Genomic DNA, 19,537 nt, shown 5'->3' with positions numbered 1-19,537 from the left:
ATCTTCCCAAACCTGGGAAGCAAGGACTCTGCATATAGTAACAGATCTCTCTGCTTACTGTCCCTTACAAAGCATGTGTGTTATCTGACGTGTACCGCAATCAAATGAAGGAAGAATAAAAATGTTCAAGACAGATGGGCTATATTTAATGAGGTCCAGTATACAGGCCCTGAAATAGTTACACGGAAAGGGTATACAGTTCCTCTATTGGTCAAGGAGAGTGTGGGGCATACTCTCCTTGGAATTAGACTAAGTGGGAGGTAGTGTTCAGTAAGCCTGAAGGGTAAAGGACTGTGTGGGGTGGGGGAACCCACATTGGTGGAACTAAAACCCTCACACACCAAGCAAGCTAGGTGTCATGCTTCATCATCTGGGTTTTGCTCCTCGTCGGGTCGGCGCTGCAATTCCCGACGGGCACCCAGGGATGGGGCTCTTTGGCGGAGATCTTCTGTTCCTTGCCGAGGGTGAGTGCAAGTGAGGGCCAGGAAGGTGTAGATGTTTGTGAGTGTGGTTAAAAAGGGGTTGGTTAGTCTGAATAAATGATTTTATTCGGTCAGTAAACCACCCTGTTAAAAATGAAAAGAGAGGCGGTAGTTTTGACTAGATGGGTCAGGGACTACTCTACTCTGCTCCGGTGGTCAACATGTTTCATGCCTACAAGGTCAGGGGGATCCAGCGGCAATTCATCAGGACCAGTGATTACAACTATCTACAAAATTGTGAGGGTGTGATACTAATTATTTACAGTGATGTATAAAACTACCCTAAGTAAGTGTCGGAAAAACTAGACTCTTACATGCTGGACCGGCCTATAGAGAAGGGAAAAAGGAAACAAAACAGGCACCAGCGTACATTAAGACGCACACTTAGTCAAATTTATACATTAAAGAGATGAACAAGGAGCCAGAGACTCCTCCTATGCATTTTCACTAGAAAAACAATTTGCGTTACATACTGGTGATCATGCACAGGTGGGTGCATGGTGCAGAAACGTGTCAGGTGAATAAATTTAAAATCACTCAGAATCTTACGTTTAAGTGCGGTAATGCTCACCTAACGTATTAGAAAGTGCCACTCCAGTCGGTACTTGGCGAGCCTCTTGGGAATGCGAGATTGCCTACTGTAGATAAGGGTACAGAGTAAAGAGGCGAGAGGCTCATGCTCGAGGGAGATGCATACTCCCTATTAATTATGTACAAAAGAAGGGGTGGCAAGCTAATCCTCAGGTCCCGTGACAAGCGGGAGGCTCATGCTCGGATAAGATGCATACTGCCTAATCGCTATGTCCAATCAGGACGAAAGGTGGCAAATTACCCCGTGGGGCCCGTGACAGGAGGAACCACGACCGCGGAACGCACAGTCCCCCCGTCCCAGGCGACTCACGGAGAGACAGGAAGGAGACTGGGGACGGGTCGCTTCCACAGCCGCGGTGCGCCGATCACCGAGACCGAGCGAGTCTCAGCTCAAAAGGTGGAGTCTTATAAGAACGCGATGTAACTACTCACAGTTTTGTCGCCCAAGGGTGGTTCGTAGACCTACCCCGCTCCGCCGAAACCGGGAAGTGAAGTCTGCTTCCCGCTGTTCAGTTAAGAGTGAATCCCGTGAGGCTAGGCGGGTACTGATTGGCCACCGGACGCCGCCGGAAAGAATAACCAGGTAGTCTAGTTTCCAGGGTAAACAAGGGTGCCATCTTGGAGAGGGGTATGTCACTAAGTAGTGGATAGTGTGTAGGGCGTGATGGGGTCAAGGGGTCCTTAAAAATATTAGTAACAATTTGCTTATAACATATAATCATCTAATATATCCTTCTCAACAGATTGGTATAGTCATGCTCGTGTGTATGGTCGTATGGATGACACTCAGACACATATATGAGAATATGTCTTATAACAAAGTAAAGTAAGAGGTGTGGCGAGTTAATGTTATCACTTGTCATCTAGAGCCAATACCGTCAGACCTGTAAGTAATGGTAGGTGTATTAGGGACTGACATGATGCTGCCGACGGCAGTCTCGTCATCGAGGATGATGATAGGCGCCATATTGGGATGGGAAGATGCGTAATGTGATGTTCCTGAACAAGTAGCAAGGCGCTACAGGACGTCGTTCTCCGATGTAAAAATCACGACTAGTGTGTTAATGTCATGGGAGAAACGCGCTTGGTAAAATATGTGAGGTTACTCCGACCAGGCGGTGTATACCAGAGAAGTGTTGTAAGGTATTAGTAGAATTACCCAGTTACTGTCACTAATTAGGAGATGGTGCCCCTCCCTTAATGGGGTATTACTCGCTGGTAGGATTGCAGTGGAATATAGGAATCAAGGGAGTCTATGGAGATGCCCTATCACTATCAGTGTTATGGGATGACGTTCCTCCCTTGCTTGGGTCAAACTTGCTAGTAGGGACTGAAATGAAATGTAGGTATCGCATGGGTATTAGTGAGTTAAAGAACCCCATGGTATGTCATCATTAAGACCCCGTGTATCCGAGGACAGTTTATGGACCCATCTTTGTTCCAGTCTGTACAAAGATTGTGGTGGCATGCCTGGATGTGATTCAAGGACAACCCATCTCAAGGAGTCTGCTGTGTGGTGGAGATTTTTGAAATGACAATACAATTTTGTGGTCTCCTTGGAGCATCTGATATTACTTTTGTGCTCTGTGATGCGTGTCTTGATTGATCGTGTCGTCATCCCTATGTAATACAAAGCGCAAGGGCATTGTAATAGATAGATGCAATTCTTTGAATTACAATTCGTGTGACGTCCCAATTTCCAGGTCAAATTATCAGATAAGGCCAATTCCTTTACGGTCATCGTCTGATAACAAGATGAGCAGCTGCCACACGGGAAATGTCCTGTGACTGGTGGAAGACCCCACAGGGTCGCCTGGGTGTTCTGCGCTGCTTTTTTGGGTCTAGTATGAATCAGAATATCTTTAAGGTTTTGCGTTCTCTTAAAGGCAAACCTTGGCTGTGGTAGAGTTAGATCCCCAGCCGCCAAAATCCCCCAGTGTTTCTTAATGACTTTTTTTATGTTGTTGGAAGATGGGGTAAAAGAAGTCACACAGGTCAAGATATCGGTTTGTTCACGGGTCCTAGTCTCCAGTAAAACCTCTCTAGGGTTATTCCTTGCCCGTTTCATGGCGTTATTAATAGTAGCGGGGGGGTACCCTCTCTCTTGTAAATTATTGGCCAGGCCAGGCTATCTGCCTCTTTCTTGTAGTCCAACACAGAACTACAATTTCTCCTTAATCGGAGAAACTGGCCAAACGGAAGGTTGTCCCTCAGTGCTTTGGGATGGTGACTGCTATACAACAACAGGCTGTTTCTGTCCGTTGTTGTATAGCAGTCACCATCCCAAAGCACTGAGGGACAACCTTCCGTTTGGCCAGTTTCTCCGATTAAGGAGAAATTGTACTTCTGTGTTGGACTACAAGAAAGAGGCAGATAGCCTGGCCAATAATTTACAAGAGAGAGGGTACCCCCCCGCTACTATTAATAACGCCATGAAACGGGCAAGGAATAACCCTAGAGAGGTTTTACTGGAGACTAGGACCCGTGAACAAACCGATATCTTGACCTGTGTGACTTCTTTTACCCCATCTTCCAACAACATAAAAAAAGTCATTAAGAAACACTGGGGGATTTTGGCGGCTGGGGATCTAACTCTACCACAGCCAAGGTTTGCCTTTAAGAGAACGCAAAACCTTAAAGATATTCTGATTCATACTAGACCCAAAAAAGCAGCGCAGAACACCCAGGCGACCCTGTGGGGTCTTCCACCAGTCACAGGACATTTCCCGTGTGGCAGCTGCTCATCTTGTTATCAGACGATGACCGTAAAGGAATTGGCCTTATCTGATAATTTGACCTGGAAATTGGGACGTCACACGAATTGTAATTCAAAGAATTGCATCTATCTATTACAATGCCCTTGCGCTTTGTATTACATAGGGATGACGACACGATCAATCAAGACACGCATCACAGAGCACAAAAGTAATATCAGATGCTCCAAGGAGACCACAAAATTGTATTGTCATTTCAAAAATCTCCACCACACAGCAGACTCCTTGAGATGGGTTGTCCTTGAATCACATCCAGGCATGCCACCACAATCTTTGTACAGACTGGAACAAAGATGGGTCCATAAACTGTCCTCGGATACACGGGGTCTTAATGATGACATACCATGGGGTTCTTTAACTCACTAATACCCATGCGATACCTACATTTCATTTCAGTCCCTACTAGCAAGTTTGACCCAAGCAAGGGAGGAACGTCATCCCATAACACTGATAGTGATAGGGCATCTCCATAGACTCCCTTGATTCCTATATTCCACTGCAATCCTACCAGCGAGTAATACCCCATTAAGGGAGGGGCACCATCTCCTAATTAGTGACAGTAACTGGGTAATTCTACTAATACCTTACAACACTTCTCTGGTATACACCGCCTGGTCGGAGTAACCTCACATATTTTACCAAGCGCGTTTCTCCCATGACATTAACACACTAGTCGTGATTTTTACATCGGAGAACGACGTCCTGTAGCGCCTTGCTACTTGTTCAGGAACATCACATTACGCATCTTCCCATCCCAATATGGCGCCTATCATCATCCTCGATGACGAGACTGCCGTCGGCAGCATCATGTCAGTCCCTAATACACCTACCATTACTTACAGGTTTGACGGTATTGGCTCTAGATGACAAGTGATAACATTAACTCGCCACACCTCTTACTTCACTTTGTTATAAGACATATTCTCATATATGTGTCTGAGTGTCATCCATACGACCCTACACACGAGCATGACTATACCAATCTGTTGAGAAGGATATATTAGATGATTATATGTTATAAGCAAATTGTTACTAATATTTTTAAGGACCCCTTGACCCCATCACGCCCTACACACTATCCACTACTTAGTGACATACCCCTCTCCAAGATGGCACCCTTGTTTACCCTGGAAACTAGACTACCTGGTTATTCTTTCCGGCGGCGTCCGGTGGCCAATCAGTACCCGCCTAGCCTCACGGGATTCACTCTTAACTGAACAGCGGGAAGCAGACTTCACTTCCCGGTTTCGGCGGAGCGGGGTAGGTCTACGAACCACCCTTGGGCGACAAAACTGTGAGTAGTTACATCGCGTTCTTTAAAGACTCCACCTTTTGAGCTGAGACTCGCTCGGTCTCGGTGATCGGCGCACCGCGGCTGTGGAAGCGACCCGTCCCCAGTCTCCTTCCTGTCTCTCCGTGAGTCGCCTGGGACGGGGGGACTGTGCGTTCCGCGGTCGTGGTTCCTCCTGTCACGGGCCCCACGGGGTAATTTGCCACCTTTCGTCCTGATTGGACATAGCGATTAGGCAGTATGCATCTTATCCGAGCATGAGCCTCCCGCTTGTCACGGGACCTGAGGATTAGCTTGCCACCCCTTCTTTTGTACATAACGAATAGGGAGTATGCATCTCCCTCGAGCATGAGCCTCTCGCCTCTTTACTCTGTACCCTTATCTACAGTAGGCAATCTCGCATTCCCAAGAGGCTCGCCAAGTACCGACTGGAGTGGCACTTTCTAATACGTTAGGTGAGCATTACCGCACTTAAACGTAAGATTCTGAGTGATTTTAAATTTATTCACCTGACACATTTCTGCACCATGCACCCACCTGTGCATGATCACCAGTATGTAACGCAAATTGTTTTTCTAGTGAAAATGCATAGGAGGAGTCTCTGGCTCCTTGTTCATCTCTTTAATGTATAAATTTGACTAAGTGTGCGTCTTAATGTACGCTGGTGCCTGTTTTGTTTCCTTTTTCCCTTCTCTATAGGCCGGTCCAGCATGTAAGAGTCTAGTTTTTCCGACACTTACTTAGGGTAGTTTTATACATCACTGTAAATAATTAGTATCACACCCTCACAATTTTGTAGATAGTTGTAATCACTGGTCCTGATGAATTGCCGCTGGATCCCCCTGACCTTGTAGGCATGAAACATGTTGACCACCGGAGCAGAGTAGAGTAGTCCCTGACCCATCTAGTCAAAACTACCGCCTCTCTTTTCATTTTTAACAGGGTGGTTTACTGACCGAATAAAATCATTTATTCAGACTAACCAACCCCTTTTTAACCACACTCACAAACATCTACACCTTCCTGGCCCTCACTTGCACTCACCCTCGGCAAGGAACAGAAGATCTCCGCCAAAGAGCCCCATCCCTGGGTGCCCGTCGGGAATTGCAGCGCCGACCCGACGAGGAGCAAAACCCAGATGATGAAGCATGACACCTAGCTTGCTTGGTGTGTGAGGGTTTTAGTTCCACCAATGTGGGTTCCCCCACCCCACACAGTCCTTTACCCTTCAGGCTTACTGAACACTACCTCCCACTTAGTCTAATTCCAAGGAGAGTATGCCCCACACTCTCCTTGACCAATAGAGGAACTGTATACCCTTTCCGTGTAACTTATCTGACGTGTAATCACGCTATAAAGAAAGTGCAGCACTGTCTGATATTCAGCTTCAAATAAGAAAGAAGTCAGTTGAGAGAAGGCTTTCCAGCCCAGAGTATACATATAATGCCTGGGTTCCTTAGTCAAATGCAAGGCAGGGAGAGCTTCCATCTGACTGTCATCTGTGATCTGCTGAACCCACAAGAATTCTGAGGACACCACTTTTTCACAAGACTCTCATGTCAGAGAAGAGATAGGATAAGATTGGACAAATTTAGAACTACCAAATCTGTATCATGCGGCTGTCCAAGCAAAAACACTAGAAGCAAATATAGTCTCCCTTCATTACATTGCCTCTTATTACCCTGAAATGTTATTCACTACTGATAATGAAAGTGAAAGTTGTTCTGGGAGGCAATTCTACAATGTCAGCCAAATGCCTCAAAATGTTATCTAGAACGAGCAAATTGGTATACATGATAACAAAAGTATTGGGCTCACATGGAAGGGTGAGAACCGAAGAGTAACGCGAGGCAGGCCGATACGCTCTTATGCTGTCAGAGCAGAAACCTACTAGAACTTTGTTTCTCACCCTCACATGAACATGGTGTAAGTCTGGCAGGTCGCCATATGGACTACTGGGTGTTCACGCCTACCCCCTTATTTGGTGTACAGGTACGCAGCACCCTCCTACCCCTGTGGCTAAAGTGATTAGTACTTTGCGCGTCTATCTCTTACATACCCTAACCCAACCACCACCAGACGATGTATCCCATAACTCAATAACCCTATCATGGTGGTCAGCATGCACTATATAAAAACACTTCCCACATAGGCTCAAAATAAAAACAACATCCTTCCAACCACACACCCTACACAGTGTAGCTTAAAACCCCAGTAAATAAGCGCTATATAAATGATAAAATGCAATACAATATTTGTGCATTGAGAATCCAGCCATTTAAATACTAAATCAAGAGGCAGTTGTTTATGTACTTTTGTATGTTATTACAATTTCAATAAAATCTAATAAATAAAAAGTCATCAAGAAGAACCTTGAAATGTGTTTTTTTTTTTAAATCAAAATCGAGAGAAAAGGCAAAGCCGTCAATGACAGCTGATCTATGCATACCAAGAAACGTTTCAGGGCAGTGGAAGGGGTTGAGGTAGTTCAAGGGACATCGCGGGGGTGGGTCAGGAGTGTAAGTGAAGGGTCAAAGTTTTAGGCCTTAGGGCAGGGGGAGGGAAATGGGTAAAGTCCGCGCGGGGCAAGGTGGGTCGGGTAGTGTTAGTAGAGGGGCAGGGTTTAGGAACGGCGCATGGTGGGGTGGTCAGGGTTGTGGCGACCTTAGTCACACATACCACTTCACCATTCATGCCTATTCCACAAAATTTCGTGGTAAAGGAATGTGTGGTTAAGATGCATTCATGGTTTGGGCTGCATAGAGAGACATGTGTGGTTTAACCATGCGTGTTTCTATCACACAACCGTTGTGGAAGCTCACCTGGAGTGCAGGAGGCCCTGTAGTTTCTCTTGTACTTGGATCCTGCCTCAGAACACCTCCTCCAAGGTTTTTAAGTGCGTTTCTGGAACAATTTGAGAGGCTACAACATTTTTTGAAACGAGTTGCAACTAAAGAGGAGTCAAAATGGACCAAGAGGGAACAGATCATGAATCCTTCTGTTGGCCACTTCTGTCAAGTCATCACCCTGTTGCATACCCCGGGGTTACCTTCAGTTGTATCCCACAAGTGGAGCTTGGACACCTGTGCATTTGAATGGAGCTTCCTTTGTGTATCAATTTCCTAAGTTCTATATTTGGCAGTCCTGGTTAGTGATTTATGGAATCACTAGTTAACATCTAAAAGACCCTCTGAAACTGGCTGTTGCCTACTTGTTCAATTGTGGTTCATCTCTTTAGAGTCCAGCTCATCTCTAGATGAACATTGCCACCAATGTTTCTGTAGAAGTACATAGCAAACTTTCGTATGTACTGCAGTATTTGAGCACAGGAAACACACACCCAACGCCTTCCAGTAAAGAACAGCTTGCCGGCAGAAGCCCACTCATATCTTCAAAGAGCCTTCTGTGCCAGTGACTAATAGCTTCATATAGCTACCCTCTCGTGGTCTGGTGTTTGGGATTTCATTCATGAATTAAATTAAACATATTTTCTGTTTTTAAAGAGTGTTGGCTATTGACTATTTTTTGCCATTCCGTAGAATTGTGCACAGCAAGAACTAATATTAACAAATGTATTAGTTCTCAGTTTATCAGCCTTGGAAAGATGAAGAGTTAAAACGACCAAGTAAATATTTGATCCAGTAACCTGCTGGTTAAAAACTACAATAGGAACGAGAAAAAAACTGTTCTCTTGGTGCAGTCTTGCGTCTCTAACAGCCACCAAGAGACGTGCTAGTATATTCGCTTCTTTAATTTCGTCTGCCAGCATTGCGACATCATTCAATGGATGGAGCTTTTAAATATTCCCAGTCACTTTTAGGACAGTCTGTCATGCCTCCCATAAACTGAAACCCAATTTCAAAATCTATTTTTGTGAGGCCTTTTGCTGTATATGTAGGTAGAATTTCCTTGTGTTTTTTAACCAGCCACAGCTTTCTCTTAATCTGTTGAATGCTTCATATAGATTGCGGAACAACAAATGTACCACACGAAAAAGCGTGCGCATTTGTATCAATATATATGCTTACACTCCGAGCCCTCCAATATGAACTGCTGTAACATCTGCAACGTGAAGTGTTGTTCACACTATCACTGTCTAGAGTGACAAAGATATTTAAAACTATAACATGTGATGGTAGCAGTGGAAACTCCTGGTTTGCACTAGATAACCAGTGAAAGGTGTTCTTTGTGCTTTTGAATAAAAAATAAAAAAAACGGATGTTCAAACACTCAATTCAATGGTTGGCAACAGGAGGGGTGGGGGGGGGGGGGCCTCCATCCACCCCACAGCCATGAGAAGCGTTTTTATTTTTTTTAATGCAGGTTCCACACAGCCGCTGACAGGCCCCCGTGTTTACATTCCACAAGCAGGTGCCAGAGACATGGGAACGCGGGAAGCGACCGTGGGATCAGCAGGCCCGTCCCAACATACAGTCTCGATGGAGGCTCCCCAGGGGGTCCCGGGCAGTTTCTCGCTCCATAGCTGCCAATTTTTCAGATTGCTTATGTCACATAAGTAAGCGCGGTAGGATGGGAGTGTGGGGGGGGGGGGGGGGGGGGGGAGGGTAAGTCGACAGACAATGAAATAGGAAAAATTAATTAAATACATTATTTCATCGTCTGTCGACATCCCTCCCTGCCCCGCCCTGTCGCTCTTACCTGCACAGACCGCTGCTGCTTATGTGTTATTTTTTTTATATAATTTCAGTGTAATTATGAGTGACATTCAACGACTATGAGTGACACTTGTTAACACATATAAAGCAGGAGCCTCTGTTATCTGAACATATATTATCCTTAGTAACAATACTACTGTTCATCCGGGCTGGATTGATTATGTACATTGCGGATACAAGCGATTCTGCTTTGATATTACCGATGTTGGAAATATTATGTAAGAAATTAATGAAGATTACTATGATATAGTATTGATTACTAAGGATAATATATGTTCAGATAACAGAAGCTCCTACTTTACGTGTGGTAATTTTGTTATGTGGTGACTCATGGGCAGTGGGATCACAAACAGTTGAACGTTTCAATCGTGTTGCTGATAATACAGTTGAATATGAGTACGGCTGTTGTTTAGCCTTCCTGCCTTTTTCTTGTCTTTACACTATGAGTGAGACTTTCTCGCAAGCAAAATCAAGCAATGAAGATGAGTGGAACACATAAATATCAGAAATTACACCCATTAGAGAAACAAGAACTTCTAAGATCTTAAAACTGTTGCAAAGCACCGGAAATGGAAGGGCTCTTCGGTGGTCATTAGTGAAGACAAGGATTCATATTTAAAACTCTGCAGACCATCCACAAGGCCTGCTGGAATGAAGGCCGGGGCCACTTGTCGGGCCTTTCCCTACTACATTCCTGTCAGAAACGTATGGTCCGACAACCCACAACAGATCATCAAAAACGCAGGGGCACATCAGAGGGCATGGGGGACCTAGACTGTAAAACAAATTAAATACCCTGCCTTTAGAACAGAAGTCAGGCTCCATTCCTTCAGAAAACTCTTGAACAACAGATTCTTAAACACAGCGTTCTGTTTAAGACACCTGACTACAGGGGCTGTGAATGAAAAAGACCAAGTTGCAGTACATTTTCAGACATGGTATTTCCTTTATTGCACACTGCATTGTTAGTATGGCAGCATGTCTTACTTAAAAGTTTGAAGAACGTGGGGAGGCACACACAAACAGCCATTTGCTTTTTTTGTTCTGAAGGTTGACTGCACCGTGGACCGCACCGCTTCCTTTCTTCTTTCTCTGTAAGCGACTGCAATTCGAATTCAGATAGGTTGACATTTTACTTTCAGCCCCTCCATTTTCCTCAGAGCTGCTTTGTTATGTATGCTTCTTTAAAATATATAGCAATGTCATTGGACGACATCTCACTACACAGTGTGGTTTTGCTGTTTTGCTCTGCTTGTTCACTTTTCCCTTTAGTGTTTTGACATTTATAATGCATCTCTTACAGTGTCTCCTTTATCCCTGCGACATTTACCTTTATGAAAACCATGTTCCCTAGCATTTGCTTTTATGTATGCATTTTATTTTTGTCTAGCAGGTCCTCCATCCTGTGGAGTTCTTCACATACATCCACTAGACCTTGTCATTGTTCCATAGTGGCTAGAGGGTTCCCATCTCCAGTCCTTCCATCAGTGTTGTGCACTTCTTAACAGGACACCATCCAGGCAAATAAAAGGAGGGCAGGTATTATGCCACTGAAAACGCGACTTCAGCTGTAACACACATGGCATTGACTCCGTATGACCCGACCATATGGCATTGAACTTTGATTCCGTAAATAGAAACCGGAATTGGCAGGGTGCCAGATTCCGGCAAAGCCTTTATTTTTTTGGCGGATTGTGGCAAATTGAATGCAGTATATTACAGTGACTGTGTGCACGGTAGGCTGGAACTGCACGTTATTGAAGCAAGCCTTATATAGAAATGTCTTGAATACTGGGATATTCCATCATCTAAGTTGAAGACTGTCTGCTCCTTTGGAGGGTTCACCTTTCCTAGAACCCAAGTATTGAGGGTTGGACCATTAAGGTTAACGGTCCAGTGAATTGGCGCCTTTGGCAAATACCAAAGAGCCTTAGTCCCCAGATTTCCAATCCTGAAGAGACCCCGATATCCGTAGTGGGGTCGAAACGTCGTTGGCAGCCAATACAGGAAAGTCCGAAGAACACTAGAACATACTCTAGGACCTAATGATTTATTCAGAATCCCTAAATGACATCCTTTGAACAAGAACCGACCTTTTTCTAAAAAAAGTCACCTTATGGTTGATCAAATAATGTTGGTTATAGTCACTTAACTGAGGTCACATAAGTCACTTCCTTATAAGTATGTAAATAGTATCACTATATGTTATGTTTTATGATTGTATGTTTTTTATTAACAAGTTTGTAAATGCAAATAAATATCACTGACTTCGGCTGAAGTGAGTGTTATAAAAAATATTTTTATTATGGGCTACTCTTCTCCAGTTAAACGGTTGAATGAAAGATTGAACAGTGTGAACTAATTTGAACAGATTGATTGTATCCTTTTTATTTTGCTTTCTGGTCTGTGATCAAATCATTGCAAAAAGTGAGATATTTGCTAAAGTTAAAACGTCCTTATTTAAATGAGTTCCTTGTGAACAATTGTGCTGCAGCTGAGTAACACACAAGGCAGGCAGCTTGATGACAGCACACCAGGACACTGACAGACACACTTTGTGGAGAGCGGCAACTCGGTTTCGGGCCGCCTCTTGCCTGGCAGCAATGACTCCTGCAGCAAACGCGCAGCCCGGGCATGAATCTTCAGACTCTCAGCTGTAGCACAGTGGTGTGCTGTCCTCTGGGCTACAGATGCCACCGTGGTCCATGGCATTGGGTCCAAGTCCCTTAAAAACTGTGAGGATCAACATTGCTGATTTTAAAAATGTACCGTGCTGCAGTGCAAGCAGCGCTGCCATTCCCGCAGCCTCCCACACAACTTCTCATCATGAACTGCAGTGCTTGCTCGCGCTGCCGCAGGAGGAAGCAGGGCGCCCACCTATTAAAGTTTCTGCGTCACAAAACTGCAAAGCCACCAGATACCTGGCTGATGTCTCAGTAGTAGCTATTGGCCACGGCCTCTTCTGACTTCAGTGAATGTAATCAAGTTGCTGCGGCGCGGTGTTGGGAATCCAGTCTATTGCTACATTGTAGCAGCTCAGCTCTGCCAGCTCCCATGCTTCCAGGAGCAGCGCCCACACCACGGAGCGCTGCTACCAGCTTTTAGTATTACTATCAGCATTTTTTAATTAGCCGCGCTACGGCTTGACAGCCGAGGCAGATGCTATGACTATTTTTAATGCGTGACTTGATATTTCAGTGTGGTGACCACCACACTGAAATGCATTAGTCTAACGCCTGATGTGTGGTATTTGGTAGGGCTGTCACCCAAGTGCCACACTACACTACTACTCTGCGGTAGACCAGCCCTCCCACGACTACTGCAAACCAAATAAACTCCAGGCAGAGGTGCATGTGCTTTTTATGTTTGCAGTGAACGTGCAGTTTCTCTCAACACATCAACCTTTTGGCTGTATCCTATCCACAAAGCTAAACTTACAGGCCTGCTTCTGTACTACCTGAGCCAGGGGCATAGATTCCATTGATGCAGCAGGTGCAGGAGCACCAGGGCTCAGAGGTTTGAGGGGCCCACTGAACCCCAATTATTGACCCTAATTATTGCTGTATTTCACAGTTCAAACAGCAACCAAGGGGTGCAGATCCTTCCTTGCACCAGGGACCATGCCTACACCACTGACTGCAGCATGCCTGAATGATATACATGAAGAAGAAGTGCAGCGCGCCCCATAGAAATGAAACCGAGAGACTGTCTCGGAGCAGCCGGGCGGTCTCATGCCACATGGGACACCTTCATAGAGCTCCGGAACTGCGCTTAGAATTCTGGGGCATTTATGTCCAAACAGATAATGGGGAAACTGAAAGTAAAACTTTCAGCTTGTAATGTGTGGTAAAATGGCTAAAATGCTGAGACTGTCATAGCAGGCTGCTGTTGCCTGGCGTGACCGGTTTAGGTAAAACACAAATACAGTGTTCACCACACCAGCAGCATATGAAGTCAAGTTTAAAAATAAAAGCACTGGAAGCAATCCAGGTAGTTCTCGTGTTTCTTGCTTGATTGATTCTCCTTTGCAAACAACTGACCAACCCGACCGCGGTTTTTTTTCCGGCGAACTCTTTTCTCTCGCATGCACTTTTGTCTCTCATGAGACAATAACACAATTTACATGGCTCCAGGTGTGAAAACGTTCGCAGAAAGCAACGACAAACGCCTACTTCATTTCAGCAACAGTGGATTTTGACTCAAATCAACACATACTTAAAAAAAAACCTTTGCTCACAGCCAGACAGTCCACAGCTACAATGTACTCTAACCATAAACAGTGATTAACAAATGGTAAATAAGAGGCTCTTGCAAAAAGTCGACCAGTGTATTATTATACAGCATTATGGTGCCTTGATTTCTGATGTCAACACAAATACTTAATTCTCATTCCTGGAGCACAGCCAGGAGCAAAGAAACGTGACTCAACTGAAAACTCAGACTACACTTGGTACACTACCAAGACAGGATTTTGCAGTGTTGTACTCGATTTCAAAATTGCCTTGAAATATTATTTTGTAGAAGGTATTCTGAAAATTCCCCGTCCCTTTTACTAATAAATGCCGATTAGGGAGTGATCTGCATAAATGGGCTCACAATGATAAATGTACTCGATTGGAAGGCACATGTAACTTTACAATGACCAAATGAAAACTTCGCAAAATCAATGATGTGCAAACTAACTTTTTTCCTGTTTGACTGAATTCCTTTGGTTTGAAACTTGCGGACTAGACTGAATCATACGTGTAGGTATGCTAGGGGCTCTCAAGCTATTTCAACTATTCATTCCTCAACAATAATATTCAAAACAATACACAAATCCATTACATACTATATAAACCCATCACAACCGCCTTCCTCTGCAAGTGTATGCGTAAACATGAAAGCAACTACACAGTGGTGTAAGAACTGGGTGCTACTCACAAATCAATAGGTACTCATGTGAAATCAGAGCTCTCAGCAAAACTGGTGGGACAGGAGTACTACCTGGATTGACATTGGCCCAGACAGAGACAGGGCTCGGTATGAACAAAGCTGGGACCATAAAAGGTCTTTGTGTTAAAAGTTGGCAAAAACAGTGATTGCATCAAAGCTAGAAGGCCAGACGCTCCTTGTGCCAGAGTACTTAATGGCTAATGGGAAGCGGTACTCTGCTTGTACAGTATTTCAGCCCTGCTGAAATGTGCAGGCATACTCCCTTTCCAATACAAGAAGTGTAGGTGCCCGGAGTCTGTAAGTGCCTTCCTTGTGAAGTATGGTCTGGAAAATATGTAGCCTCGAATGGCATTTGTGCAGTCTACCTATGTGTACATGTATAGATCCCTCAGCGCTTAGAACACTGGCTCTCTAAGTATACAGATGCTTGTTTTTTCCTACAGGCCAATAAAACAAACAGTTTCTAGTCTGAAGTTGAGTCCTAGTTCATGTTGGAGCGTGTTTGAATGTGAAGAGTGATATCTGATCCACTCATCCTCCGTCCTGAACTAGCAATCAGCTTCTGACTAATAATGATTATTTGTTTTACTGTATATGACTTTTTTTAAACATCTTTATTGATTTTATTAAACATATGTCATATACTTTGGGTAGGCGATACAGTAGATTTCAAGTACTTTTGTTACTAGATGAAACTCATCCTTATAGGAGGAACCATCTTTATAAAATAATTTAGCTCAAAATGCTTATGATTAGAGAAACTGCAAGAGGTCATATGAGTGTTAGGACCCCCTGAATAGGTGCCCGGGACCCCCAAGCGTATGCAGACCACAGGTTAATAACTGCAGCAGTTTACCTTCACTTATAGAGATTGGTTTACAGTTTGTCACACAGAGAAAGCGATATGTAAGGGTCCTATTATGCTCACATGCGACTTCTATAAAAAAATGCAAATGGAACTGCTTGCCTCAACCCATCAACTATTTCACCTGATTATGCAGTTTGTTATGGAAAGGGTGATCTATAAATTTGTACTTTGATACTGTTGTGAAAACTATGCCTCATTCTGGTCCGAGAGATCACTCCCCTCTTTAAGTAACTACGTCCCGACTGTTTCTATGATACAATACACTATAGTGTCTGGGTGATCACTCCTTTGAGGGTCTTTATGGAAGAAGCTGCCTACTCCTCACCTGCTCTGCCATTCCTTTTGTTAGCTTCAGAGAGATAGTGAAAACCTAGCAATTTAAGAAGAATGCGGTTTTTAGTCCAGTTTTGCCCCAGGGAACAGTTACACACTTTGAAACCTCTGCAACTTGGCATTAGAAAAACTCATGTCATAATATATTTCAAAAGGCACCCATGGGAGTTCAAGTAACATCCATGGAAAGTCACCCCTGGGGTATAAAGTGTGGATTGCACTATGAATAGCTACAGCTTTTTATCTCGTGTGCTGTGACAACTAAAGGTAATGGCAGGCACGTATCATACACAGTGGTATTGACTTTCGGGTTATCACCCAATGTGAGAGTCATAGAATGTGACCACTTGATTCACTCACTGCACCCCAAATTATAGTTACAGGGGGTCTATGTATTTCCGGGGGTGGGTAATTAATAAGAGGGGATTTGTGGATTTTCTCTGACGATACCCACATATTTGTCCTGATATTTCACCTGAAGACTTCACTGGGGACATACACTGGCCCAGTTGCCTCCTACCATGGGATGTCAACTGGCTCTCCGATGTTATATTAAATACAATTTTTGCCCCTTCTCTGCTACATATATTGCCACTGGTGACTTGGTTGGTATATGAACTGGCAATGCTGTTTCTAAATATATAGGCACTGTCCCCACTATCATTCTATTCAAAGCAGCCCAACCGTACAACAGTAAGGACTACTAGAAACCGACTTAATGCCAGAGTCACCTGACTCCTTCATTGGACAGGTGACTCACAGATCATCCATGTGCCAGTGAGCACCAATCCGAATGCAGCACCCTACATATCAATTGGGTTGCCTAGGCCTCCGCATGACACTCACACCACAAATGTAACCCTGCCAATGAGCATTCTGCAGAACTATTGCCCACACAGTGCAAAAGACTCCCCTCTCAAGTTACCATATTCAGTGACTGAGAAACTGAAGAGCCTCTAGAATAAATAGAGTCGTTAGATTGACTCTCTACCCGGTGCTTTGTACTGCTCATGCAATACTCCATTATCAACCCTCCCATTGTCCTGGATCCCTTCTCCCTCTGTCCTATGTCTGCCACACTCTGACTCTCGGCCGTGTGAACTTTGATCTAGTGGGATTCATATAGTCTCTGTATTTTACCGCCGTATACTGTCAAATCTTTATGGTCTAAACCCTTACATGCCCTGGGATCCATTAACTTCTTCTCTATGCCGGTTCCGGCTGGCAATGAATGCTTCAGCTAGCTGCACTGTGGTGTGCCAATGAATCCCTCAGTTCTCTGTGTTGTACCCTTCAATGTCATGTTATCGACAGGTTATGGACCTTGTGCACTACCATGGATCTTTTAGCTCGGTGTCTTCCTATTTCATGGGTGTCGCCTCCCAAACCTGTGTCTTTCCAACTCCTAGGATTCCACTGCTCTCTGCCTTTTTCTAGACCCGGAGTCCAGTGCTTCCCCATACCAAGGATCCTTTATTGTCTGACCAAGTATGCTGTGGGATCCATTGATTTAGTCTCTGTGCCACCTCAACCGATGGATGTCTTTACGGTATAGGATGTGTGCCCTTATGATTGGGACTCAGGTGCTACCTACCCTGAGTTAGACAGCAAGATCCCTGGCCTCAATGCCTTCCCATGCCACAAGATCACTGGACTACCTCTCTTGAGCGCTACAAGTGGATCCCCTGGCCTGGAGTCCGTCAACACCATGGTGTCTGCTTGCTATTTGACCTCTGCCCCTTGACATGTGATCCTTTACGTAGCCATCCTTCAACCTCTCGTGCTTAATGATCTCACAAAACATGGTTATGGGATACTTAGGCTTTCTGTCCTCTATTAGATGGGATTCAATGTACGTGGCTCTACTGGCTCTCCTGTGTAGTGGGATTCCTTCCCAGTGCCCTCTCCCACCAAGTGACCAAAAAGAACTCTGATCTTGTACACCAGTGGATCCTTTGGCTCTCTTTGCCCTCTACAGTAAGGAATCCATGCACTCAAGACCCTGTACTCTAGACCTGTGCCACTTGGCTCTCTCTAGTACTATGCCATGGGATCCCTCGTCTCTCTCTCTCCTACCGTGGCACAGGCTATATGGACTATTAGCCTGTGCCATACCACAGGATCCCTTGCCTCTATGTCTGCCTATACTGTAGGATCCTTTAGCTTCTTGCACTCCTGAGTCATGGGGTCATTGGTCTTTCTGCCCTGAGCTTTCCATTAACCCACAATTCATATTAGTCTGCACATATAGCTTTAGCACAAGAGTGCAGACAGTATTGGGCAGTGGGATCCCTCCTATGTCCTGGTATGCCAATGTCCACGACTGTCTGACCTCTTATGTTAAAGAACTTTGTAACAATGCACCCCCTGCTCGTCACACGCTTGTCCTGAGATCACTCGATGCTCTGCTCTGCCATGCTTGGGCATCTCTTGGATTGCTACTCTCCCAGGCGTTTTACTCTCTGCCCTGTACATCCTATGCCTTATGATGCAACATTCCTGTACTCTTCCGAGCCCTCCGCCCTCTTTCTTGCCAAAACTCCATGTATGCCAATCTACCGGCATTCCGCCCTCTCCGTGGCACTTCGTGGCCACCGAGAACCCTGTGCTCTTTGCCCGCCAATGCCCAGAGCTCTTTCACGTCATTTGCCCTTTTCACTCTGCCTTCCATTGGCACAGCTCAATGCCATGCTCCTCAGTCTGCATGCTGTCCTCTCTGCTTGTCACTCACTTGATCCGGCAGTCCATGGTCATCACATCGCGCCTCAGACCGGGCAGATGGAGAAGCCCGTGCAGCCGGCGCCGAAAGCCTCTCAGTTAAGCCGGCGCCCCGCCATGCCCGTCACAATGCCCGGTGTGCCCAGCTGCCGGGCGGGGGTACGGGAGAGACGACCGCTGTGACGCTCCCGCTACAGCTGCTGCCCTGGCTCGCACTCCGTCTCTCTCCCTCCTCCACCTTCCTCGAACCCGGAAGTGCCGCTGCCTGAGCGGCGCGTGACGTCACTCCCGGGCTGCTACACCTGGGCCTGGCCCAGCACAGCAGCATAGACAGACGGACGTGGGAGTCACTCGGGAGACACATGCGCCCGGGGGCTGTCTGTCTGTTAAGAGTGTCAGACTTGTGACCGTTAGAGAAAGTGAGCGTCTGCCTGTCAGTGCATCAGGGCAGGAGCATGGCGCTTATCGTGTTTAACTATGTGCCCAGACAGACTTAGTGAAAGTGTGTGTCTGCGAGTGTCTTTGTTGGTTTGTCAAGTGGGACCGTTAGAGTGCAGAGAGATGCCGAGCTTCCCAGTTTCATGCCTGTGTAGCTCACTAGGGACAGGGTTCTAATCTTTGAATTCTGGTATTGACAGCTCTGTTTATCCGAGTATATATGCCGAATTGTAAGTACCATACCGCAAATAAGAAACGGTCTTAGATGCGCATGCAACTGGGAAAACTGAGGAGACATGAGAACATATCTGTAAGTGAGGGTGTTTTTGTGTGTATATCCGAGAATGTGCCCGAGACGGAGGGAGAGATCGCAGAACAGACATACATCTATCTACTAAACTTTTAATAGGTTCGTTTTCCCTTTTGCCCTA

General features: G+C 45.2%; 1 protein-coding gene across 2 annotated transcripts in view; it reads right to left on the bottom strand.

The window, feature by feature from the left end:
- DENND1B (DENN domain containing 1B) overlaps positions 1-18,925 on the bottom strand; it is a 1,072,082-nt gene extending 1,053,157 nt beyond the window's left edge. The window contains exon 1 of one of the 2 annotated variants that reach the window (XM_085601836.1): positions 18,682-18,925. In XM_085601836.1, coding sequence (XP_085457962.1) covers positions 18,682-18,704 — 23 coding nt within the window. In that variant the 5' untranslated portion in view covers positions 18,705-18,925. The remainder of the gene's footprint in view (positions 1-18,681) is intronic. The other variant, XM_085601835.1, reaches the window with a different exon arrangement.
- Between the last annotated feature and the right edge of the window lie 612 nt (positions 18,926-19,537).

The sequence above is a fragment of the Triturus cristatus genome, chromosome 4_2, assembly GCF_964204655.1.
Source record: "Triturus cristatus chromosome 4_2, aTriCri1.1, whole genome shotgun sequence".
NCBI classification, from domain to species: domain Eukaryota; kingdom Metazoa; phylum Chordata; class Amphibia; order Caudata; family Salamandridae; genus Triturus; species Triturus cristatus.
The sequence above is the reverse complement of the archived record's forward strand: the minus strand, read 5'-3'. Positions and strand labels throughout refer to the sequence as shown.